General features: G+C 40.2%; 1 protein-coding gene across 5 annotated transcripts in view; it reads left to right on the top strand.

Moving 5' to 3' along the window:
- Positions 1 to 25,594, top strand: part of mlip (muscular LMNA-interacting protein) — a 63,409-nt gene that overhangs the window by 32,362 nt on the left and 5,453 nt on the right. For 2 of the 5 annotated variants that reach the window (XM_056760021.1, XM_056760023.1), the window contains exons 2-10: positions 6,975 to 7,100; positions 8,917 to 9,054; positions 10,012 to 11,703; positions 12,273 to 12,344; positions 12,816 to 12,896; positions 15,703 to 15,786; positions 15,891 to 15,938; positions 16,784 to 16,852; positions 19,820 to 20,269. In XM_056760021.1, the coding sequence (XP_056615999.1) occupies positions 6,975 to 7,100; positions 8,917 to 9,054; positions 10,012 to 11,703; positions 12,273 to 12,344; positions 12,816 to 12,896; positions 15,703 to 15,786; positions 15,891 to 15,938; positions 16,784 to 16,852; positions 19,820 to 19,969 (2,460 nt within the window). In that variant the 3' untranslated portion in view covers positions 19,970 to 20,269. Of the gene's footprint in view, positions 1 to 6,974; positions 7,101 to 8,916; positions 9,055 to 10,011; positions 11,704 to 12,272; positions 12,345 to 12,815; positions 12,897 to 15,702; positions 15,787 to 15,890; positions 15,939 to 16,783; positions 16,853 to 17,805; positions 20,270 to 25,594 lie in introns of those variants that run through there. The other 3 variants (XM_056760024.1, XM_056760022.1, XM_056760025.1) reach the window with 3 other exon arrangements.

A 25,594-nucleotide genomic window follows, 5' to 3' on the forward strand; every position in this document is an offset into this window, starting at 1 on the left:
GCCAAGCCAAGCCAAGCCAAGCCTTGTCCTGTTCTGTCCTGGCTGATCTACAAGTCAGTAACCATTTGTCTTGTCTAGGCTCCTGAACTGGGTGACCGCACCAAGTACCTACCTCTGTCTTGCTCACTGTCTACACTCCTGGAATCCAGGGACTCCTTTCCATTCTCAAGGGAACTCACCTCAACCTCCTAGGGAATCGATCTGTGCTCCAGGGACTTCGTCAGAACCACAGAGAATGACTTTCTCTCATCTCAAGGAACCTTTACGGTGGGAGGATCCTGGCTCTCGTCGGCGGGTGAACGTTCATTTTGCCTGCCTTCAGCGGGTGGATTTCCCTTGGCCCTCGTGGGTGGATTTACGTTCCTTAACCTTCCATCAGCAGGAGGATTTTTGTTGGCCCTCGTTGGGTGGATTTATCTCTTCCTTTGCATGAATTACCTTAACTGATCTCCCTTGCTATTTCTCACTTCTGAGAGGAGTCCCTTGTTTTTTGGCCGAGCGCTCAAGCCTTTTTGTGACTCTGCCAAGTTCCCGTTTTTTTCCCTCTGATCGCTATCTCTTGTCAAGTTCTTCTGTTGTTTGTTCCCTGCCGGGGATTTTAATAAAGATTCAGCAACCTGCACTTGACTCGTGAGTCGTTCATAACATAGAATAACTAAGTACACCAAAGGGGGTAGAGCTTTCTCATACGTAGCACCTAAACTCTGGAATAGCCTTCCTTATACTATTCAAGGAGCAGACACACTCTCCCAATTTAAATGTAGATTAAAGGCACATCGTTTTAGCCAAGATTTCACTTAATGCATAGTTAATGAAAAGCAGCTACTCTAATTATCCTCTTTCTGCCCCTGCCTCGGGATGCCCATCCCGAGGAAGGGAGAGATTCAAATAAAATATTTTTTCCCCAAAACAAAGTTGTTGACAATGAAAAAGCTAAGTGACGGAGTAACGAAGTAGACCTCACTCTAGTGGCTTTAGTGATAGCCTACTCGTCAGCATGCCCTTTCTCGGTCTAGGTCGACGCTGTTTCATGTCCCGTAGAATCTGTTACAACACTTGCTTTGGAAAACCACTAGCCACAGTATTTCAATTGTTCATAAATATAAATTTATAATAAGTTAATTTATTATTATATTTTTTGAAGTTGAATCATTTATAGCATTTATTGGAAATATTAGGTAGAATTATTGACACTCCATCCCGGACCTCACTAATTTTCAAACCCTGGCTACGGTGATGCAACCTGGAAAAAACTATTGATGGTACAGATTAACTATAGTTTTTGTTATGGGCCTGATAAATTGGCAAAAACCATGAATTGTTCAACCTCTAAAACATCTTAAGTGACAGGGGATTAAGGGATTCTGAACCAGAAATTTTGATCAAACAAGGCAAATTGCATTCTAGAACTGTCATGGTTCCGCCTCACCATGTCAGGTATTTCTTGGTCTTGAGGCGGAATCAGACAGGATCCCTTGTTTTATGTTGGAGAGAGACTATTTTGGCACCTAATTGTTGCCATACTCTCTCTCCGGTCTTGTCATTGTTCCTGCCCTCCTGTTTCCAAGTTTGTATTAATTAGTTTATCCTTTGCACCTGTCCCCTCTTGATTTGGTTCCCTTTATATTGACCTCGTGTCTCTTGTCTTGTGCTGGTTCATTGTTTTGTGTCATTGTGGTGAGTTGCTGTGTCTTGTGTAGTTTAGTTTATTGTAGTTTAAATGTCAAGTCTTGTTAGTTAGTTAGTTAGTTAGTTAGTTAGTTAGTTAGTTAGTTTAGTCTAGTCAGTCCATGTTCCTGTTATGTTTTGTTCTGTTACCCCCTTGTGGGTGTTTGTTTTGTATTTATTATTTTTTAAAGTCTTGTTAACAAGGACTGGAGTCCGTCGGCTTAGACCCTGGAAGGGAGTCCGGCGGCGTTGACCCCTCCCACAACGATCCCTCTGTCTGCTGGGTCCATTCATGGCTGGGGTTAATACCCTGTCTGCATTTGGGTCCTCTGTCCCTCACCACCCACGTTCATGACAAGAACCAGTCTTGTACTTTTTGTGCACCCAAACGCAATATCTCTGTTTGAGCCACAAATCTCTTTGACAAGAAGGTCATGGGTGGCCTTTACCATCTATTTTTAGACAGCTGCCGTGAAAGAGGGAGCATTCACATTTTATTCAAAGTTAAAATATAATATTTATTTGAGGCTGATCATTTACATTGTTTACACATGTCTAGAGGGGATTTTTTAATGAACTTACAGGTTTGAGAAAAGTATAAAATTATTGATTGCAATAAACTTATTTGTCTAAGGACAAACTACAGTATTTTAAGGAAATTGAATTCTCAAGGCTGCGTTAAAAAGCTTTGCGCATGTGTTATTTTTTCCCAGCCAAAGATGTACATTTTACAACATTTTACCACTATACTTTATGCAACATTTTATGGAAAAGGCTATTTATACTCTCATCATCACTGACCAGGCATACAGTAAGCAAATCAATAATCAGTAATCAATAAATAACAGTAAAAAAATACTATGACATAGGAGATTGTCTGTTCTTGCATGGAGAAAACAGAAACAATAACATACTGTATGTTTTACAATCTTTGTTTGATCAAGGGCTTCAAATGGAAATATTTCTGACCTGCTACATTGGATCTGACTCCTGTTTTTTAGTCTATAAACTCTGACTAATTCATGGCTGGAGGGCTGATGATCTCCTCCTACGTTTAATTACTGAGTATTCATTATGTCGATATGTCAGCTTATTGACTTTAAAAGATAAGAGGAGCTGACAGACATCGATCCGTTTGACTTCTTATATCAAGTCATAACTAAACACTCAATTAGGAGGTATTTATTTTAAATCAATTTCCTGTACTTGTGTTCCTTGCATCTTAGGTGATAATTAATTGGTGGTTTGGTACACTTTAAACATATTGTAAAATGTTTTTCACAAGTGAACGGACAGAACGGTAACTAAGAAACTGAAAATAATTTGTCATGTAATTTTAAAATTATAGAGAGAACTGGCACAAATATAGATGAACCAATTAAAAGCCTCTGTGTGGTAGCATTCTTAAAGAATGAAGCAGTGCTTGAGAAAAGTGAGCATCAAACGCCTGAAGAAGGCCTTGAGTCAGTTTATTTAAACCATCTTACATCTGTTTTTAAACTTTCCATTAAAGGGCTATAGTGCTGTAGATACGTTCCACATAAAAGGTAAGAGGCACAAGTTCCCATACAAAAAAGTTTTTACTAGTTAAAATGATATGTGCAAAAGTCAATTCAAAAAAGAAACTAGAAACATTCATATTCAAAAACTAAAAGAAACAAACATTAAATAAAAAAAAAAAAGAATTCCAACAAGAGACTGAGGCTTCCTATATGAGGAGCTTTGCTTCATGCCACAACGCACTTGGCTGTTATAAAATGCAATGTAACCCACTGCTTCTTGGGGCTTATTGCTGTATTTTATAATGGCTTAGAACGTGGCTCAACCAATCAGAACCAAGGACCAGAACAGATCTTTTTATAAAAGTGATTTACCATATCTCAAACGCTCATGACCTACAATCTTTAAAATATGCCATAATAGAACCTTTTTTTGTCTATATGGTCCATAAAATACCTTTAACCCTTTGACACGTACGATGATACAATCACATTGGTGTGATCATTCTAGACTGGTCCCTGCAATGTGTGATTAGAACATTTAGGTCTTTGGCTGGCACTGAAACAGAGACAGACTTATTCAATCCTGCCAAATATCAAATCTATGCAGTGCGTGTAACCACATTTTAGGCTTCAGACATTTAAATACATGTGCGTACAAGTAAAAAATACATTTTGAGCTTGAAAAAAATACATTACACAACAGTTTTTACTGGTTCTCGAATCTGATTCTGAATCGGAATCGGAGCCCAACGATATTCCATCAGTATCACTAATGTTTTTATCACTCCGCGACTAAACTAGCATAGACAATACTTTCCCCGCAACTGCGTCACTCTGAAGAAGCTAGACAGCTAGCTAACACACAAACACACATGAAGCAGTTTATCATTTCCAGAATGTTTATTTCTATGATGCTTTTCTCTTTTTTTTATTTATTCATATACAATGAAGAAAATATAAAATTACAAACGGCATATTAATTTGTTTGGTATAGCCTACATATAAACGCATGCACTGCAATCTACACATGGGTGTACATATGATGCGATATGACTTTCTTTCATTATCATATTATATAGATCACACGTTAACTCCCAAGTATGTGAACACATAATAAATATACTTATAGTGTAAAAGAAGCTTACATGTAAAAAAGTTAACATGAAGGACTTCTCGGTTGTGCCCCTAATATTTCCAATATTTTTAATTTACATGTCAAACAACAGTTAGTTAAATATGAGTTGGGACATCTGCTGACAAAAGTAGAAAGACAGACCCAACAGTTTGTAAAAGAAGCATATTTGATTGTTAGATTAAAATATGTCTACTTAATAGGGCCACCCCTTCCTGTGCCATTGTAACTAGTGCACTCCAATGAACAGCATGAAAGCAATCTGCAACACAATATTTTCCCATTTGTTTGATGTCAAGGACAGCGCTAACATCAAACTAAAGGTAAATGTAGGATCTTGGGCAGATCAAAGGTGACCATTTGGGGTCGTTAACACCTCTCAGTATCAAGCCTAACCGGTGCCAGCAAGTCTGATCCAACTGCTCTCTCTTAAGCATCCTCCATTTGCTCTAAAAGGAATGTGGCCTAGGTTTTAACCTCCTCTGGAAATCTGGAAGTCTTTTCTCCTTATCCACAAAGGAACGTTCTAAATGGATATTCCTCTATATCTCCACATTGTATGTTTGTCCCCATGTTATTCGGCCTCACCTATAACCTCAAAAGCATGTGTGTTTAGTTGTATTCTGCTTATATTTTCATTCTTGTACAAACTTCAGGTCAATGTACTTATAACCCTGGCATGTTTTATATCTAAATGTTTCTCTCTTCATTACTGGAAAGATGATGTATAGCACAATAACGTGTTTTCGATCCTATCGATTTTATGTCATTCTAAGAGCTCTACAGCACCAAACCTCTAAGTGATCCTGAATGCAAATGAGCTACTAAGCAAAACAAAGAAACTTTGTTTCGCTCCAAAATCAGCTCATCAGATTGGATAACTCACTTTGAAGGGCGTGAACCCGTCAAGCTTAAAGCAGCCGTAAACTGAGCTATCGAGGCTCGGCTCATCTCGTGTCCTCGCGCTCCTGCCCGGCACGTCACCGAGACCTGTCTCTCCCTTGGACACAGTTCATCCGGCAGTTTACATCGGCTAACTTCGTCCTACCCTCGTCAGCCAATCCGGCTCCAAGAAAGAAATAGACGGACTCACCCGCTTGCTTTGAAACCATCAGGACTCATAGAACCTTTTCAACGCGCACAGAACTTGCCCCAGCACACTCAGGGAACCAATGCAAGTATCAACTATATCCTAAATAGCTGCGTTTAAGCTTTAACCCCTTTTTACAAAAGGAGATTATCCTCGATGGTTCATGCAGATGTGAATAGCTGTTTGTAAAACTGCCACTCTTTGTCTATTTCTTACCTTTCTTTACTGCATTTATGTTTCATGTTTTGTTTGTTAGCATTTGTTATTTTGTTAGTCAGTCGTTTGTTTCCCCTTTAGTGTAGTAAATAAACCCGCATTTGTTATCCACAATTAAACTGTTGCTGTGTAATTTTATCACATGTTAACGTCACTTAAATTGCTTGATTTCGTTATAATATCTGGAGCGGTACTGTACTACAGTAAGATTGTTATGTTTCCAAGGCCAGGAAAGTAATATTTCTTAGATTTGATATACGATCTGCTGATCACTCGCTGGACGAGTTAATCTAGTTTTGTCGCTATTATTAGGTCTGCTGAATCCGAAACAGAGAAAAGGTGTATAAGATAGGTATAATTAATCATCATTAATTATCCATATTTTACTGTGATCAAACTCATAGTTTTCCCCGAAATACACTACATAAAACATGCCTCTTTTAATCATCATTATTTCTTTGCTGTACCACAGTCAATGTCTTTTTGACTAGAAGAATTAGCTCAAATCACATTTTTTAGACAACGGTGTCTGATTTTGGGGATGTCTGGTTTGTGGATTAGGATTTATTTAGGTGAGTAAATAAATGTTGTGAGCAAGGCCATTACCAATTAAAAAAGTTTGACATATAGATGGTTTCAGCAGCAACAACAAATACAAACATTATGTGGCTGTAGTAGTAGGCGCGACCGTGGTTCGAGTCCGGTGAGTAATTGTGAATTAGCGCCAGCTGTGCGCACACCGGGCTCAAATCACGTAGGAGATTGGGAGCATATAAAAGGAACGAGCGACCGGACCGTCGAAGAGCGAGGACCGGGCCCGAACTTATGTTAAGTATGGTTTGTTCGCCGGCGGTTATTATTTCTGTTATTAAATGTTTAAAATGTCTTCCGCTTCCCGACTCCTTCCTTCCCTTTATTGGAGATGTATTACAGTGGCCCAAACTTTACTTCCGGTAGACTGTTGATAAGTTTGGATTACATTTAATATAAAATAAAATATGAATATAAATTAAAATGAATATAAGTTAAATAAATGGTTATATTATTATAAGCTCTCTGTTGATTAAAAAAGCTAAACTGAAATTAAATTCTGCTGCATGATTGCAAAATGGCGTAATATAAAATGCTGTGGCACGATTTTATTATTACAGACCTTGATTTGTGCTTCATAGTGAAGCCGGCTGATACAGTTATTCTGTAACATTCAGTGCTCCAATCAGACTACACACGGATAAAAATGCTACCACTCATTTGAAAACAGCACTCTTTTTCATTTGATCATTGTTTTCAATTCCATGTGCTCTACACAAAGTTTCTGTGTTCTATAATCACTTATATATATCACTAAATATATTTTGTTTCATAGGTCACCACTGTTTTTGCAACCAAGGTCAAGTCTTTCAGCTTTCTGCCACATTTGAAAAGAATGCCTTTTGAGAACAAGGTTACACCAAACTGGAAGACGAGTCTTCAGTCAAGTGGAGCAAACAAGGTGTGCCCCTGTTGTTTATTCCATATGCTACACAAAAAAGTCAGAATAAAACAAAATGCCAGCACTAAATGGTAAAGTTAAAAGACACCTCAAAACAAACATTATCTCAAATTCTGTCTCCAAAAAAGTTAGTCTAAACCAGAAGCATTAAGTTTTTCTGTAGAACACAAAGGAAACAATTTTGTTATCTCAAAAAAGTACATGTATGTGTCATGAAAGTAGTTCATATGACCAAGCCTTCAGGAGGCCATGATTGCTTGCTTGTTTCATCTAATCCTGTCCTGGAGGAGTCCCTTTATTCACATGTGATTTCCATGTGTATCAATAGCTCAATAGGTTGTGAATCAGTACATCGTGTACACGGGTCCGGGCACTGGTATAAGGACCCTGGCTCGCTTCACATTGGGACACAGTTCACTTATTTTTCTATAACGTGACAGCTTAAGTGTTTAGTGATACCTCACAGCAAGTAATTATCAACTACAGTCAAAAACAACATCTCTCTGACTTTTTTGGTTATACTGAATGACGCACAAATGACAAACATTTTAATAATTCTGTACATATGTGTCCACAAATGTGGTCAATTATTCTATTTAACTTTAGATTGTGTGCCTTTATAGCAATGTGTGTTTATACATAAAATACAATAAACGTTTGTCTTTTTAAAAGTTTTTTGCGTTTTATTAAGTTGGCTCATGCAATTTTGGTTAAAAGGCTTCCAAAAATGTCACGTGATTTCTGGTAAGGGAACATAATTTTTGCATTGCATTGTGAGAATGTTTAGGGAACAAAGTGATCATTGCCCTGACCACTGAACAAAGGAGCTGATTTAGACACACCCCTTGTGATCATGAAGACCTTAATTAGCTTGCTCAGGTGCATTTGATCAGGGTTGAAGCTAATCTCTGCAGTGTTTTCCCCTTCAGGGCAGGATTTGAGGAACCCTGATTTGGAGACATAAATACAAATCCTTATTATTGCACAATGTCCCCTTATGCTCTGGAAAAAAAAATGATATTACTGATGCCAGACATGATGCATGTGTCTGTTTCTCACGCTAAGCAGTAGAAATATTGGGCCCATGTTATATGAACTACTTTATAATTATTTTATTGCTTGACAAAAGTAGTCACTATGAACTATTATTGTATTATGTCTAAAGAGCTTGTTAATTGACGTCACGCCACATTGAATGTTGCGGCATCTAGAATCGTTACTAGTGCGTTCAATGCAGTTTTTATTTTCTAGTTTGATATGGAAATATAACTATGGTAGGTTTGTCTTGCTGTGTTAAAAACTGCAATGGCATTAAGAAGAGTCGTTCAGGAAAAGCCCATGGTTCTTTCACTTTGGATTTTTCTATGTATCGAACCAAACAAAAACGGTACATATCAAAACAATAGTAGCAGTGGAGTATTTTCCTCCCAAGATGGTGTTTTATTTTTGTGTAAACTACTGGTTTAACTGTCAAATGTGGGACAAATGTGATTTGCAGCGTGGGGATTTCAGTGTTTGAAATTTTGCCCGAGAAAATGTGTCTACAGCTTACAGGCGAAAGGCATTTACTGAAGGGCTTACACAATCTGGTTGGGTCAGGTGTACTTGCATTTGAGTGATTCATGAGGGACATGGTCTTCTGGTAAATAGAGATGCATGATAGAACGGGATGTACACTCGCATATTAAAGCATTCACTTGCTCTCTCATTTCCATACAGTGCTTAGGAGCTGGAAATAGCTACCTCTAGTTAAGGCCCACTTTGTAACAGCTGGCCTTTCAGATTTGATGTCGCATAGTAACATTTTCTGTTCCAGTGTCAGACTTCACGAGAGCCAGGGGATTCTGAAGAGAGCATGACTAATAGGGGTGTCTACAAGGCTGAGGTGATTTTTATCCAAGACCATGAGGAGGAAAAGATTGGAGAAACATTCAAGATGACCACTCAAAATGAGGTGAATATTTTATGTGTTTTCTGTCAGGGCAAAAACAAAATCCGTTTCTATTATTTTTTTCTTATTTACTGCTTAATCTTCTACAGGAATATAACTGTTACGTTTGATATGTGTGATGAAAAAAAGCAATGAGGGATTAAGGTCTGTTTGTAAAGCACGTTTAAATTGCTCTAATGGAAGTCTTCATGGTAATGAGTCTTCCCTGCTAATCAAGAGGCTGTGGTTCCCGACAAAAACATAAACACTAAGGCCTTTAGACAGAAAAATACTCTGGCAGAGCTTTAAATACATATGAATGCTCATTGTGATATGGTGCAATTATGTCGACAAATAGGTTTTGAATATTTTTCATTAGTGACAGCAAAATTACACACTTAACAATCCATTTTAGGGTGTGGAACCTGACTCCTTTTGGTATTAAGGGAAAATAAAGTGATTTGGATTTCTGAAAACACACCTACTTTAGGCCCACTTCTCTGAAACTCTCAGTTGTCAAAATCTACCACCAACTACAGCTACAATTGCTTCTGTCATGTTTCAACTCGTAACCTTTGGGCGTAAAATCCTGAACTCCCCAAATGGTATATGGTGTGCAATGGCTTTGTGGTAACATTCAAGTGTGTTCAGCTCATAAATACGATCTATTTGACAATACTTGAATGCACCAAGTGTACTATGCAATGTCACTTGCGTGAGCCTTGCTGTATTCCGCAGTGTTCGTGCAACACACCATCCCTTTTAAACTGAATGAATTTGCTTTGTTAAATTCTGCCCTGAACTATAAGGAACTACACCGTAAAAGTGTAATGAATAGTTGAGACAAAATCTTGCTTATTAAGTTAACATGTTACATTTCAATGAGCATTGTGTAATCTACGACCAACCTACGATTACGAAGTAGAAATGTCGCTCCAATGAGGTCTGTTCATTGTTCTTCACTTTTTCTTTCTTTTTCAGAAACAGTCTGCTGACACTTTAGCCTTTAACTCACTCTCAACTCTAGCTGGACCTCATGTTGAATCTGGTTGCACAAGTCCCAATCCTAGCCCTGTCACCGTTGAAACCATTTATAACAAACAACCCAACCTTTCTCATCTAGCCTTTCACAACATTTCAGTGGGTGCTGAGGTCAGCTCGTGTCTGTTTTTAAAAAGCCCACCCCAGAGAGAGGAGGTCTTAAGCCCTGCCAGCTCTATTGATTTCATGACCTCCCCTGCTTCTTCTAAAGAGTCTATTTTCTCTGAGAGCTGGGACAAGGAGAGGAGCTGGTCAGCTCTTCACATGTTGTCACCCAATGGTTATCCCGACCTTAGTCAAACTGTCTCCCCGTGTTCTTCCATAAGATCAGGAGCCTTCACTCCCTCAGTGGTGAGAATTAAGAGACATTCCCTGGCTCCAGGTTACAGTCTGCTGCAGATGTCGCCGACTTGCGAAACACCCGGTTGTGACAGTCGGGGGACATCACCTTGTCCCCTCTCGCCCCGTGCTAGACACAGACCCCCACCAACTCAGCTATCCCTGCTAACTGCCATCCTCCGGAAAGGTCGTCTACCTGTCCTGTCCTCTGCTTTACAGAGACCTTACACTCCATGTTGGCCCATTACTTCAGTTAGCATGACTTCCTGTTTAGCATGTTCAGCTGCATCTATGGTTTCACTCATGAGCAAGTCTAAAGCAAAGTCTTGTTCCTCTATAGACAGGCCCTGTAGGGAGTCTTGCCAGGATTCAGAACAACAGCCTCTGAAACGAGAACAAAATGCTCTGGCAATATCATTTTTAAGCAATGCATGTGACAAAGCACAACTGATGACACCAGAAATATTTGACTCCGGTAGACATGATACCAGTAATAGAAGCATTGCCTTACCTACAAAACACAGCCCTTTGACTTTACCAAACTTACCTACAGTCCTGGCCGCCCCTGCTTATTTGTCTAAAACAGGTCATAAGGACAGTAGTTTGTCTACAACTGCTAGCCCTCCTTCTCGTACCTCCTTCTCCGACATAAGGTCCATGTACCCTATATCAAACACATTGTCCTGTTGCAACTCTAAAAAAGACACATTAGTTTTGTATGATTCTGTGGATCCCCGGTCTTGGGCATCATTAATTCTCAATGATAAACTAAAATCACAAAAATGTTCTGAAAAAGATTCATCAGCCCTAAAACAGGGGCAACAGTCATCTGATTTCTCTGCTAGAGTGGATATAAGAAGTCCATCCGATCATTTAGCCTATTTACCTAAACCTCCACAGAGTTCATATATATCTTCCTCCTTAACTTCTCCGTTATCACGTGAATCACATGACAACACTTCATCCCTGTTTTTAAGCCATATAACAAACAAACAAGATACCCCTTTTCAAAATGGCAGCAAACATAACACTGAAAGAGTACACCTGTCATCACCATCTTCTCCCTCTTCAAGACCCTTAGGTCTCACCTGTTTGTCCTATACACCTCCAGTCTCTCCTGGTTGTCCCTCTGTCCAATCGCACCTGTGGTTCTCTACCACAGAGTGTTGCACCCCATCCCCAGCAGCTCCAAGCAGTCAGCTCTCCCTCTCACCGTCATACTCTCTCTGTTCATCACCCTCTCCTTCTTTATGGGGCAGCATCCATGACTGCACAGACGGTAAAAATAAAAAGGTACAGAAGATTTCATCATACCTGCACGCTACTTGCTTGTTCTACCCCTGTGAAAACAATAGCATTATTATATAAATTACATCCATTTTAAATCTGCTCGCACTTTATATGTAGAAAATTATATGCATCTTAATTATATAATAACAGGTATATAGGTATAACGGGTATAATAGGTTTGTAATTTCACATATTTTGTGTTGACTTGTATTGTGGCTCGGACATGTGCATGTTTAACACAATATCAACATCTTTGAATGTGGCTCCTTCAGAATTCAAAGTCTAAACATTAGCTGTGATTATAACTAAATCCACACTTTGTTATAAATAATATTTTCTGTTGGTTTGTGTTGGTCCAGTTCCAAATGTAAAGAGAAAATACTTAACTGATATCAAGCACCACTCATTTTAATTATATTCAACAGTACAAACCATTTTCTTGTTTACAATAAAAATAATGTATATAACAGTACCTTGAATTGCTCATACTGAACACCTCTTGTGCATGGAGGAGGAGTTCTCTTGTTGTGCTTTAGATGTCATAACATCTCAACCATTGCTTTTTAATACAGACATACAGGATAAAATCGATTTACAAGGCAATCGCTGCTATTCCCACAAATACAATACTTCTCGAACAGCAGGTAAGCTGCCATCCATCTTATTCTGTTTAGTGTACAATTAATACATTTATCTTATTCACTTGATATCAGCGACAATATAGCGATAACATAATCTTTCAGTGTAATTATATAGACTCTAAAGAGGGTCATATGATGCTAATGGAGAAGGGTGAATTTGAATAATTGTTTTTTTCATTAAAAGAATGGGCTTGTTCAAAATTGGTCGATTTTTTTAAAGGAACTGCAGCCAGGCAACGATAATACGTCACTGGCATGCCTCATAAGAGATTAGAACAGGTTTAAATATATTAGACAATTTTAATTCAAAGAAGGAAAAGGATGAACTGATTAGACTCCTACAGACTACCCACAAGATTTGGCTGCTCTGTTCTACTGCCCTTGAGTACTCCCAGGTTAAGGTCATGCCTTTGTAGAATATACAATTGAAAGATTTAAGCTTGATCTACATCTGTAATTTTCTTCTGTTTGAAGGCTATGGATGATGGGGTCAGCAAGAATGAGGCTTTGCAAAGACCAGACAGCTGTTTTGCATGGGAGGACCCGCATTCAGAGGTATAATGACAAAATTGTCTGTTAAAAACAACTTGCAATGTTTTATATTTTATACTAGGGGTGTGACTGAAGCAAAATACTTTAGTCGGAAAGGCACGGATAATGGTTTCAAAGCGAATAACAAATTAAAAACAAAAAATTGCAGACACAGCTGTAACAGCACTAAATTATAAACCTCTGAAATCACTACGTAATAATATGTGTAAAGTGACTGTGTGTAATGTATATGAACGAAATGAGCACAAATCAAATAGCCACGGTTGCTGCCGCGTACAGCAAAGCATGGTGGTATCAGGGAACAGAGGTTACAGTCGTAACGGAGATGTTCCCTTTCTGTCAGTGTCTCGATGTTGTGTAGAGACAAAATGGGGTCCCTACCTATATGAAATGCCATGGCGCTGAGCCGCGTCACGACCTCTAACGGAGCGACACTGACTGGCCTAGGTGTGTCACAGGGGAGCGCTTCCGTGATATTGTAACCTTCCAGTGTGTGTATCAACGCATAAGATTGAGCATGATGGAGATGAGAGGCTCTTACCAATAGTCGTCACAGGGTAGTGGCCCTCCTTCTCTAATGATGAGATAGGCGCCAGTCATCGTAAGGGTCACTGGGAAGCGTTCTTTCCTAAACTGGGGAAGTGCACTACAGAGATCACATCCGACCGCAGAGGAAATCTCACAGAGGAAATCGGGAGCATAAGAGGACGAGCGACGGGACTGCTGACGAGAGAGGACCGGGCACGGACATGTGTTTAGTTTGTATTTATGTTCTTGTGGTTGGCAGTCGACCATGAGGTGGCTGCCGGTCTTTTACTTGCTTGTTTTTGTTTGTTTATTTTATTAAAACTTTATTTGAATGTTCGCTGGTTCCCGCCTCCTTCCTTCCTTTTATTGAACCTTATTACATTCACCAACAGGGGAACCGCATAGTGAGAAATACGTTATAAGGGATGGCGATCTGTGAGCATGTCCCTCAGCCGGCCTCAAGTCAAGGGAGTTCAGGACGAGAAAGCTTGTCGGGCGTGCACGCACCGAAAAGGGCACATTCCACATCTTGGCGAGCTCCTCATGCACTTCCGGAAAGAATGGCACTGTGAAACTGCTTGGCACCGCACTCCATATCCAGATACCAAGAATCCAGCCAGGAGTGTTTAGGAAAAAGTGGTGCAGTGCACTGCAATCCGATGCACATGGAAGCAGACAAAGTTCTGACTGTGCTCAAAAAGAACACAGCAAGCCGTGACAAAGGTATCTACATGTGCTTGCAGTGTGGACATGTTGAATCCATGAATATTGCCTCAAGCATGTGACGCAGGTATCATGCCAGTCAGATTCGAGGATGAGCCAGTCACACCCCAGGACACAGTGGTGTGACATGTCGAGTGACAATGCTGTGACAAAAGGAAATAGCTCTTTTAGACACCTTGGTCTGCTGCCGAAACGCCCAGGGGAAAGTCTCACGCTGAAGGGGGGGGCGAATCTGCTGATCTGCGCATTAAGTCCAGTAACCGTGAAGAAAATGTTCAGCTCATAAAGAATGCCTCATGGGTTCCGAAGAATAAAATGCTGAATGCATAGGCACGCCATCTTCCTGTATACCCGTTATGCATGCAGATGCCATTCGCCAAGTTCATTGGCCTTTTAAAATTTACGACATGAGGTGATAGGTTCTCAAGTTCAAACTCCATTCGTTTTCGAAAAATTCACAAAACGGGAACAGCTGTCCAAAGCATCATAAGGCTGCCTGTATCGATTGAAGCTGTGGGAAGAGCGGTCAGCATTGAGACTAAGACTATTAACCGAACTCTGGTCGTTATCACGGAAAATCCTAACAGCTCTGGGAAGGAAAATTGATAATATCGGAGATCAGAATCACCATTGAACCACTTGGACTATGAGGGTTGCCGTGACATATTGGAGTACGGTTTCCCGACTAAACAAATCACAATCTTATCTTTTCGGTTCCCCTGCTCCAGAAACGGCCTTGGACAAAGAATGCAACTGGAAAATTAACCCAGTGAGAGCACTGCAGTGAGACGCTCTTGCGTTCCTCCCCCACACAAAGACTCAGAACTATCACACACACACACACAGACTTATCCCTCCTACTCCTCCGTATGCTTTGAACCGCCAGCCTGACAAGCGGGTCTGTGAGCGGCGCTGTAATGGCACTGGGCCAAATGGCTGCCTGTCGGAGCTGGATTATTTTACCCTGTTGCAAGTCTTGTCTATGGTGTATTATGTGTAACATGTTTGCTGTATTCTTCTTCTTAAATCCATTTCGTTACACTGTACTTGTTATATGTGTAATGACAATAAATTGAATCCAATCCTGTCTCTATGCAACATCGAGAGACCGACAGAAAGGGAACACATAACAGTAGCCCTTTTCGAGAATTAAATAAAAGTTTGTTTTTAAATATTATGTTTGACATACTTTAGGTACTCTCTGAGGGCCTCAGTATTTTCGTATTTTAACAACTGTCTTATTTTTCCTGTCTTTATTCCCCCTTCTTTGTTGATTACTATTTAATTTGTATTCCAAGCAGCTTTAGCAGAAACATCTGAGACTAAGTTGATATTTTAATGAAACTAAGAACTCCATCAAATCTCCTGAGCTAAGCATGAGCAACCTTTTATTAACCAAATTAAATCCAGTCAAAATATAATTTCAATTTAAAATTACTTGAAAAATTAATTTAGAACTGTTTATTTTCTAAATGCTTTTAACATATTACTTCAAAATTTAAATGATGTCATACAAAAGTAACATATGGTGTTGTTCGCTCAATGTCTCTCTGTGCAGATGTGCTCTCCTGCTCAGCTGCGTCAACAGTCAGAAGAACTGTACGCCACCATCGATGAAGTTCTGGAAGACCCGATCCAAAGAGTGAGCTGCCATGATTACAACCTCAGCTCAGAGCAGATCTACATCATTCTCAATTTCTGCACCAATGTTGATGTTTTAATCACATTTTTCACTATTGATCACAGCATGTGAACAAAGCCACAGCGAAGACTTCAGCAGCAGAGGCACCAGGGGTATGTAATAACTGAAACTGGGGTTTATCACAGCTTAATTATCATTATCTATAAAAGCATCATTTACAATCAAGACAACAATTATACTGTTTGTCTAGAAAATAAAATTCCATGTTTGATTTTATTATCCAATCATTGCTATCTTGGTCTATTCACCCCCAAATCAAAAACCTTAGCGTAAAGAAGATACAAAAACGCTTAAACATTTGCGATAAAAAGGCGTGGGCACAGTTTTCTTTGCGGCTGACCTTATTACATACGCATTTATAGGAGGTTCATACATTTCATATATAGAAGGAGAATATTTTAATTCATGCAAAGTGATCAACTAATATTTGAGCTGGTATTTGATGCCCAAAAGCAGCTACTGTAAAAGCATCAAAAAACTTTTTGAAATCCTGCTCTCACGCTTGTTTGTCTTGTTTGGTACCACCTAGGGCACTCCACACATACGACTGGCTGAGACATTCCAGAGTCTAACAAACAGTGATAGAATATTTTCTAATAGAATATTTCTGTAATGTTATATTTCTTCCAACTGGCACAAAGATAGTGTTTTTGTACAACACAATAAAACAAGATCTACAATTTCTTGATAAAATAAAAAAAAACATATGTTAGCAGCACCGAAGTGAAATGATATGATTCATCCATTCTAACTAACATTGATGAACCTTAGCCAGGTACCACAAGGGATTTACCCCCCCGCTGTTCAAATTCGGTCTGCAGTTGCAACATCTAAGAGCTGCTTTGATTTCCTTCAATTCATTCCTTCATGGGTTTCTTTGAAATCTGGCACTTTTTAGAGGGCAGCGTTCTCATTCTTGACTCACTTCCCCTTTTAGTCTGAATTTCCAAAGCCACGGAATTCATCATCTCCATCTCCAAAACTATTTGGACAAGAAACAAAATATGTGAGTGTTTCACAGATATTTTGTCTTTGCCAATGTTATATACACAGCATTCTGTACCTGAGTAGATGACTATGAGAATACATTCACAAACTTGGAAATCTCTACTAGTTTGAGTTTGAATTTTTTTTTTTTTTAAATCTAGCAAACTTTATTTTATGCCAAAAAGGTGTGTTTGCTGTCTTTTCTAAAATTAATAGATCTGGCCTATGATGCTATTTGCTCAGTAACCGACACAGTTTATTTATAGCAATGCCTTTCAGACATGGCAGCCTCTCATTACATTTCTGGCCTTTTCTGTAGAATTCACAGAAGATAATAGCATTTCAGACATTGTTTACATTCTGAAATTATTGTTTCTTTCACACTTGGAGAATTGTAGAGATTTTCTATTCACACAAACACTGGAAGAAACCACTTTACAGCTGTTCCATTGAATTTAGCAAGCAATAAGAGGATTTAAAATATTTCAGACTCTTAAAACGAGCATTCTGAAAAATATTAACCGAACACAAACTGGACAACATGACAATAATAATACCTCTATTATGAAAGGTCTGATTAATATTTTCAAAATTAATATATTTGTAGGCAATAGATTTTCCTTACTTCATTCTTAAGCAATCACATTTATACCTACATACCATCAGATTAAACATTAGACTGTGCAATCAATTGCTACAGTAGATATAATATACAGTATTTCTTATGGTTTAGATTTATTTACAGTACGGTAGATTACTTTTTTGTCTTGCCTAAAGCAACCCTTTCTTTTCCTAGGCCAACCATCACTTTAAAACTTCTGTACCTGAAAAAGCATGGGTAGAAAATTCCTTTTGTATGATAATTTATCCATGTTTGCTATTGTGTACTCTGTTAGAAAAAAGTACAAAACTTTAAAAAAATAGCCATCACGAGTGTGGTACCCTTAATGGTTCCTTATTGTACTTCTACAGGTACCCAGCACCATTTTTGGTGCTTAAAGACTGAGCAGATAATTTGAAAAATGCTTACGTTTGCCTGCTAGCAGTGCAATCAAATGATCCCTCCCTCTCGCGACGCATTTTGACATGACAGGCTAAATATGTTACATGTTTAGCCGAGCTTCGCATAACTGCTTCCCCTAAAGAGGAGTCACGGATCGCCACTGGTGAGAAAACATTACAGTACAAAGTAAATTACATTACTACAATAACCAACATCTCCAGGTACCGGGTCTCTGTCCTGCATTATGATTCGAAATACGCTGATTAAAAATTCGCACAAGACGTATCATTGCCCTCGGATCGAGGGCAGTAATTGGTCCAACATTTTTTGACCCTACGCCTTTTGTCACGGTACGTAAATGACTGAACCCAACTTCAGGCAATGAAGGGGTAAACAAAGGTACTTTATTAATAAAGAACACAAAACAAAACCCCACTTGGGGTTAAACAATAATAAAAAGGGATAAATAGACAAGTAAACAAGAATGGGGACTAACTGACACTAGACTAGAATTTATGTAACTCAAGGACAAGAAACAAGACACAATGTGTTCAATAAAGATCACTCTCTAGCGCTGGGACAAAGCGTAGAAACAACAAACATCAGTCATATGAACCAGACTGAGAACAAAACAAACGAGCACAGGACAGAGAATACAAGGGCATTAAATAGGGAGACGAACAAGGGATAATTAACAATAGGCAGGTGTGGGTAATGAAACACTGAAGGGAAGCTAACAAGTAAACGAGAGGGGTGAGGCCATAGACGAGACACACGAAAAAGTACATGGCATGCCAATATATAAACACAGCCATGTCTATCTCACACTAAACACGTGATACTATCATGGTTCTACCCCAAGGCTGGAAAAGCCTGAACAGAAGTGGCAAAACCATGACACCTTTCACAGAAGATATATAATAATAAAAATACCAATGTTTCGCTTTACTTATTGATTGCTATCAGGATGTTAAGAGACTTCCAACCAGCATGACAAAAAACTTTTCTGGACAGGATTGCCTACCCGGCTTTAACATCTACGGATTGTGTACCTAAGGGTATTTTAAAAGTTTTGTTTCCATAGCATTATCTGTACCTTTAAAGGTACAGAGCAGGTCTTACTGAGCAGGCTACTTACTGGACCGAAAACTGCAATGCGTAACAACCAAGAATACTGCTTAACGATTGACGGATGCTCCATAAAATCCTCGTCATCAGCTAAGAATCTTGGTGTTGTATTCGATAGTGCTCTGTCATTTGAAAGCCATGTCGCCAACACCTGTAAAATTGCATTTTTCCATTTTAAGAATATATCTAAATTACGTCATATGCTGTCACTGTCAGATGCATAGAAATTAATTCATGCATTCATGACATCAAGACTAGATTACTGTAATGCACTTCTAGGTGGTTGCCCTGCGGGCCTATTACAAAAACTGCAACTGGTTCAAAACGCGGCAGCTCGAGTTCTTACACGTACAAAAAAGTATGAGCATATAACCCTGGTTCTGTTAACCTTGCACTGGTTACCTATAAAGCATAGCATTAACTTTAAGATCATGCTTATTACCTATAAAGCCCTACATGGTCTAGCGCCGCAGTATTTGAATGAACTTCTATTGTATTACAGACCTCCACGTACATTACGCTCTCAGGCGTCCTGTCAGTTGGTAATAGCTAGAATTTCAAAATCGAGTGCAGGTGGTAGATCCTTTTCTTATCTAGCGCCTAAACTTTGGAATATTCTTCCCTGCACGGTCCGGGAGGCAGACACACTCTGTCAGTTTAAATCTAGACTAAAGACTCATCTTTTTAATCTTGCATACACTATACCTCCATAATATTAATCCTCAGAGGATTTAGGCTGCATTATTTAGATCAACCGGAACCAGGAACACATCCAACAACAAATGATGTACTTGTTGCATCAAAGAGTGCAGAACAGTACTCTACTCTCAGCCAGTCTTGTCTCTTTGTTCCAAGGTTACTGCAGGATGCAGTTCATGCCCAGACCTGATGGCAGAGCTGAGAATGGGAAGCGGTGACCTGAAAAGAGCTAAGAGGATAGAGCTGGATAAAGGACGCGACAACTTTGTTTTTCCTACAACATTTAAAATGCTATTAGATTGTTAATGATAATCTTAAATCCTTAATTTTTATATTTTATTAAGCCTTGTTGTGCAAGCACTGTTGAGCTTGTGCAGAGGCAGCATCTTTTGCCAGAGGGGAACTGGAATCCCCTGGTTGGGCCCGGGTTCCCCTGAGGTTTTTTTTCTCGATGGGAGTTTTGGGTTCCTCACCACCGTTTGCATCTGCCTGGCCGGGGGGGCTGCTTTCGAATTCATACTTGTATTCAATGTGTCTCATGTACAGCTGCTTTGTAAGAATGAAAATTGTAAAAAGCGCTATATAAATAAAGTTGAGTTGAGTTGAGTTGAGTCTTTATGTTAAAATTATGTACCCCAAAAGATACAACATTTTATCATTTGTAGAGGTGCAAAAAGGAAGACTTAATGGTACTGCCCCAGGGGCCCGTTTCAGAAAGCAGGGTAAGTGCAAACTCAAGAGTAAGTTAACCCCAGAAAATGGAATACTCAGGGTTTCTGGTTTCAGAACGCAAGGTATGTCAAACCCGCAACCGCGGGGTAAGTCAAGCCCATTTCAGAAATCGAGGTATCTTATACTCCGAGTGAGTAACCAGAGTAACATAGTCCGTGAACCTAACCTGGTCGGGAGCAGGTTTTATTCTGCAAACCTAGGGTTTGTTACAATCTATACCCCTTTTTGAAGCGCGAACGGTGTTCACACAGACCTTAAAATGGCATGTCCGTTTATTCAGGAACCCATAGATGAGGAGGCTGCATTACTTCACAGAGAGTTACATTTATGTCGGGAGAGAATTGTTAGGCCCCGTTTGGACGTTTTATCTTAACTTTTAAGGCCAGTTTAAGTAGTATATTTAACATTTTCCCAATCAGGCATGCTACTAGCAAGAGCATTTTATTTCTGTAAACTTTCTTGAATGAATGATGTTATTGTATTTCATATTCAGCTGCTGCCAAGATCTTTTTATTGCAAAAGGATTGCACCTACATGAGAGCGAGCGAGAGAAAGAGAGAGTGAGAGAGAGAGAGTTAAATATTATTCCCATTTTCAGTTTCAACAAAATAAATATAAAAGTGATTGAAGCAGTTTGTTGCAGTTTGGAATCATCTGAAAGTCATAAGTGTAATCGATTAATAGTGTGTGTGCGTCTAATTGAGTCTAACGCAGTTTCGTTTCCATTGTGTGCGTCCGCTGAGTCACGCTGAGTCACGTGTTAATAGTTGCGTTTGTTTTCGCGTGATATTGGGAGAAAGTGGAAGGCGTGTCAAACGCCAGCTAAGTATTTAAACAGTTGTTTAAGCCCAGTTCGTGGGAGAAGCAGTTTGTTGCAGTTTGAGAATCATCTGAAAGTCGTAAGTGAAATCGATTAATAGTGCGTGTGCGTCTAATTGAGTCTAACGCAGTTTCGTTCCCATTGTGTGTGTCCGCTGAGTCACGCTGAGTCACGTGTTAATAGTTGCGTTTGTTTTCGCATGATATTGGGAGAAAGTGGAAGGCGTGTCCTGCTGAATTCAATTGCTAGACTAAACGGGTATATAAATAAGACTAACCACCGCGTGCAGCGGTCGCGTGAAGACCGAAGAGAGTAAAGACCATCGACTCCACCTGTGCGACTCCACCGAGCAAGGACACAGACAAGGCACTTGAGTATTACTGTTTTGCATTTATACTATTGCACCTTATTATTCTCTTTATTCTCTTTTCTATATTTGTCTTGTAAATTCCTTCATTTTTCACTTTGTGTTTTCAAATCCCCACTGTCATTACAACTCGTAAATCACCTGTAACACGCAGAAGGCCACGCATGGCTAATGCTACAAATCTACGCACTCTTTCAGCATCCAAAACTACCTCCATTACCTTTTGTATTGGTTTATGGAACTGCCAATCTGCTGTAAACAAGGCAGATTTCATCACAGCTTTTGCCAAACATTCTGGTCTTTCTCTTTTAGCACTTACCGAAACCTGGATCAAACCAGAGGACACTGCCACACCGGCTGCCCTCTCCAATAATTACACTTTCTCTCACAGCCCACGCATATCAGGGAGGGGTGGAGGAACCGGACAACTCATTCCTAATGACTGGAAATTCAAACAGCTGACACCCTCTTGCAACAACACCACCTTTGAATCTCATGCTGTTACTGTCATCCACCCTGTTAAAACACATGTTGTAGTTATCTATCGTCCCCCAGGGCACCTTGGACTTTTCTTGGAGGAGTTGGATGCGCTTCTGTCATCTTTCCCCGAGGGCGGTACCCCTCTGGTGGTACTTGGAGACTTCAACATCCACCTGGAAAAAACACAGGCTGCTGACTTCAACAACCTTACTGCGTCGTTTGATCTCAAGCGAGTCCCAACTTCAGCGACTCATAAATCTGGTAACCAACTTGATCTTATCTACACACGGCATTGTTTAACCCATCACTCCCTGGTCACCCCGCTGCACACGTCGGATCATTTCCTCATCACTCTTGATCTCCACTTAACTTCTCCAGACACTACACATGCTTCCCCACTGTTCACATTCCGACGCAACCTACTATCACTCTCTCCCTCCCGCTTATCCTCTGCAGTCTCTGCCACTCTCCCACCCCCTAAACAGTTCTCTCTCCTTGATTTATAACACCGCCACCCACACCCTTTGCTCCACACTAACCTCCTGCTTAGACATCTTATGCCCTCTCAGATCCAGGCCATCTCGTGCATCTCATTCTGCCTCCTGGTTATCTGATGTTCTCCGTGAACATCGCTCCTTTCTCAGGTCTGCTGAGAGAAAGTGGTGGAAATCCAAAGAACCTACCTCTCTCTCTCTCTCTCTCTATCAGTCTATTCTCTCTTCTTTCTCTGCGGATGTCTCCTCTGCGAAAACCCAGTACTACCACGCTAAAATCAATAACTCTCCTGACCCTCGTACTCTCTTTAAAACCTTTTCTGCTCTTCTTTGCCCGCCTACCCCCTCACCTCCATCGGACTTAACAGCTGAGGATTTTGCATCGTTCTTTGTAAATAAAACGACCGCCATCAGCAATCAATTATCTGCGCCACCGCCTCTTGACCACGCCCAATCCCCAGACACATTCTTGCTCCCGTCGTTCTCTCTCGTATCTGAAGAGGATGTTTCCAAGGCCATTTCTTCGAACCACCCGACTACCTGCCCCCTAGATCCCATCCCCACTCATCTCCTCCAGGCCATTTCCCCATCGGTTGTTCCCTCTCTGACCCACATTATCAACTCATCTATCACCACTGGTACATTTCCTAACCTATTCAAAGAGGCCTGTATTACCTCACTACTAAAAAAACCTACTCTTAATCCTGCATTGTTAGAAAACTACAGACCGGTATCCCTCCTCCCCTTCGTTGCGAAAACTCTAGAACGTGTTGTATGTAACCAGCTCTCATCCTTTCTCGCCCAGAACAACCTCCTAGACAGCAAACAGTCGGGTTTTAAGAGACACCGTTTGACACCGTTAACCATCACATCCTCCTGTCCACCCTCAAGACCCTGGGGGTCTCCGGAATGGTGCTACAATGGTTCAGGTCTTAACTCTCGGGTAGGTCCTTTAGAGTATCTTGGAGTGGTGAGGTGTCTGAGTCCCAACATCTCGACACATGTGTGCCTTAGGGCTCACTGCTTGGTCCGTTGCTATTCTCGGTAAACATGTCATCCCTAGGCTCTGTCATTCAGAAACATGGCTTTTCCTATCACTGCTATTCGGATGATACACAACTCTACCTGTCTTTTCGCCCAGACGATCCGACTGTTTCTGCACGCATCTCAGCTTGCCTAGCTGACATCTCGCACTGAATTAATGACCATCACCTGCAGCTGAACCTTTCAAAAACAGAACTGCTTGCAATCCCGGCCGATACTAAGACTCATCACAGCCTCTCCATTCAACTGGGCTCATCAACCATCACATCTGCCAGAAAGGCAAGAAACCTGGGAGTGGTGATCGATGATCAGCTCAACTTCACAGATCAAATTGCCACCACCGCCCGGTCCAGTAGATTCATCCTCTACAATATTAGGAAAATTGGACCCTTCCTATCAGAGCATGGTACGCAAGTCCTAGTAAAGGCTCTGGTCCTGTCCAGACTGGACTACTGCAATGCGCTACTGGGTGGACTTCCAGCTTGCACAACCAAACCTCTACAGATGATCCAGAATGCTGTGGCATGAGTTAGCTTTAAAGAACCAAAGAGAGCACACGTCACTCCTCTATTCATTAAGCTACATTGGCTCCCTATAGTTGCTCGCATCAAATTCAAGACTCTGCTCCTGGCTTACATGACCACCTCTGGTTCAGCACCACCTTATCTTCACTCGCTACTGCAGACATATGTACCCGCCAGATCCCTACGCTCTGCAAACGAACAGCGTCTTGTGGTGCCATCCCAAAAGGTAAAAAATCTCTCTCGCGCACCTTCTCCAGATCTGTTCCACCTTTGTGGAATGATCTGCCTGCTGCTACAAGATCTGCAGATTCTGCAGCCATCTTTAAGAAACGTCTGAGAACACAGCTCTTCCGTCAACATCTGACTGGTCTGTTCTAACTTTATTTTCTTCTCTACTCTTTAAAAAAAAAATGAATGAATGAATGAATGAATGGGTCTGTATACTGTGTTGGGTTATACGAGACCAGCCCTCGTTTTTTTGATTGCACTTATGCTTTTGTTGTACTTATGCTGTCCCAATTGCTTCTATTGCCTACCCCACCTGTAAGTCGCTTTGGATAAAAGCGTCTGCTAAATGACTAAATGTAAATGATTGATATATAAACTTGCGCATTAATACGTGAAGCAATTTTCTCCCACGCCAACTCTCTTTCTTTTGCTGCTGCGGCTGTGTTGCTCTTTTTCCAAATATGTGACCCTGGACGACAAAACCAGTGTTATGGGTCAATTTTTCGAAATGGAGATTTTTACATCATCCGAAAGTTTAATAAACATGCTTTCTATTAACGTATGAGTTGTAAGCATATGACAATATCTGGCGGAGATACAACCGTTTAAAACTCAGGAATCTGTAAGTGACAACAAATCTGAATATTGAGAAAATTGCCTTTGAAGTTGTTAATAGAAAAATAGATAACTTTTACCCATACAATGTATTTTTGGCATTTACTAAAAATGTTGCTGTGCTACTTAAGACTGGTTTTGTGATCCAGGGTCACATATGTGCTTGTATTCACCGTACGCTTGTAACAGTACCTTCAATTCGATTGGCGAGAAATGAACAGAGCACTTTTTATCATGTGCCGTTGCCATGCTGAATCGTGCTATCTTCACTCAATTGATGATGGCTTTTCGTCACCATGCTGCACGCGCATAACCTAGGGTGAACTAACTCAGAGTGGACTGAACTAACTCAAATCAGCTGGTCTGAAACTGAAAACTCAGAGTAGCGATTCTCGGAGTAAATCAACTCAGAGTTCAGATTTTAACTCAGTGTTGGTTGAATTTCCTTATTAAAACGGACCCCAGGAAAGATAAAAGGTACAGTTTTGTACTTTTTTCTGTCAGTGCGGCACTGTTTCAAATCTAGTGAGCTGCCTACATAGGTTCGTTTCAGATGTTTAGGCTGTTTCGGTTTAGGTTGCCTTCCTTTCTTCAGTCAAATTCTCAGATAGCCCTCTATCTATAGGA

Source organism: Triplophysa dalaica, chromosome 11 (assembly GCF_015846415.1).
Source record: "Triplophysa dalaica isolate WHDGS20190420 chromosome 11, ASM1584641v1, whole genome shotgun sequence".
In the NCBI taxonomy this organism is placed as follows: Eukaryota; Metazoa; Chordata; class Actinopteri; order Cypriniformes; family Nemacheilidae; genus Triplophysa; species Triplophysa dalaica.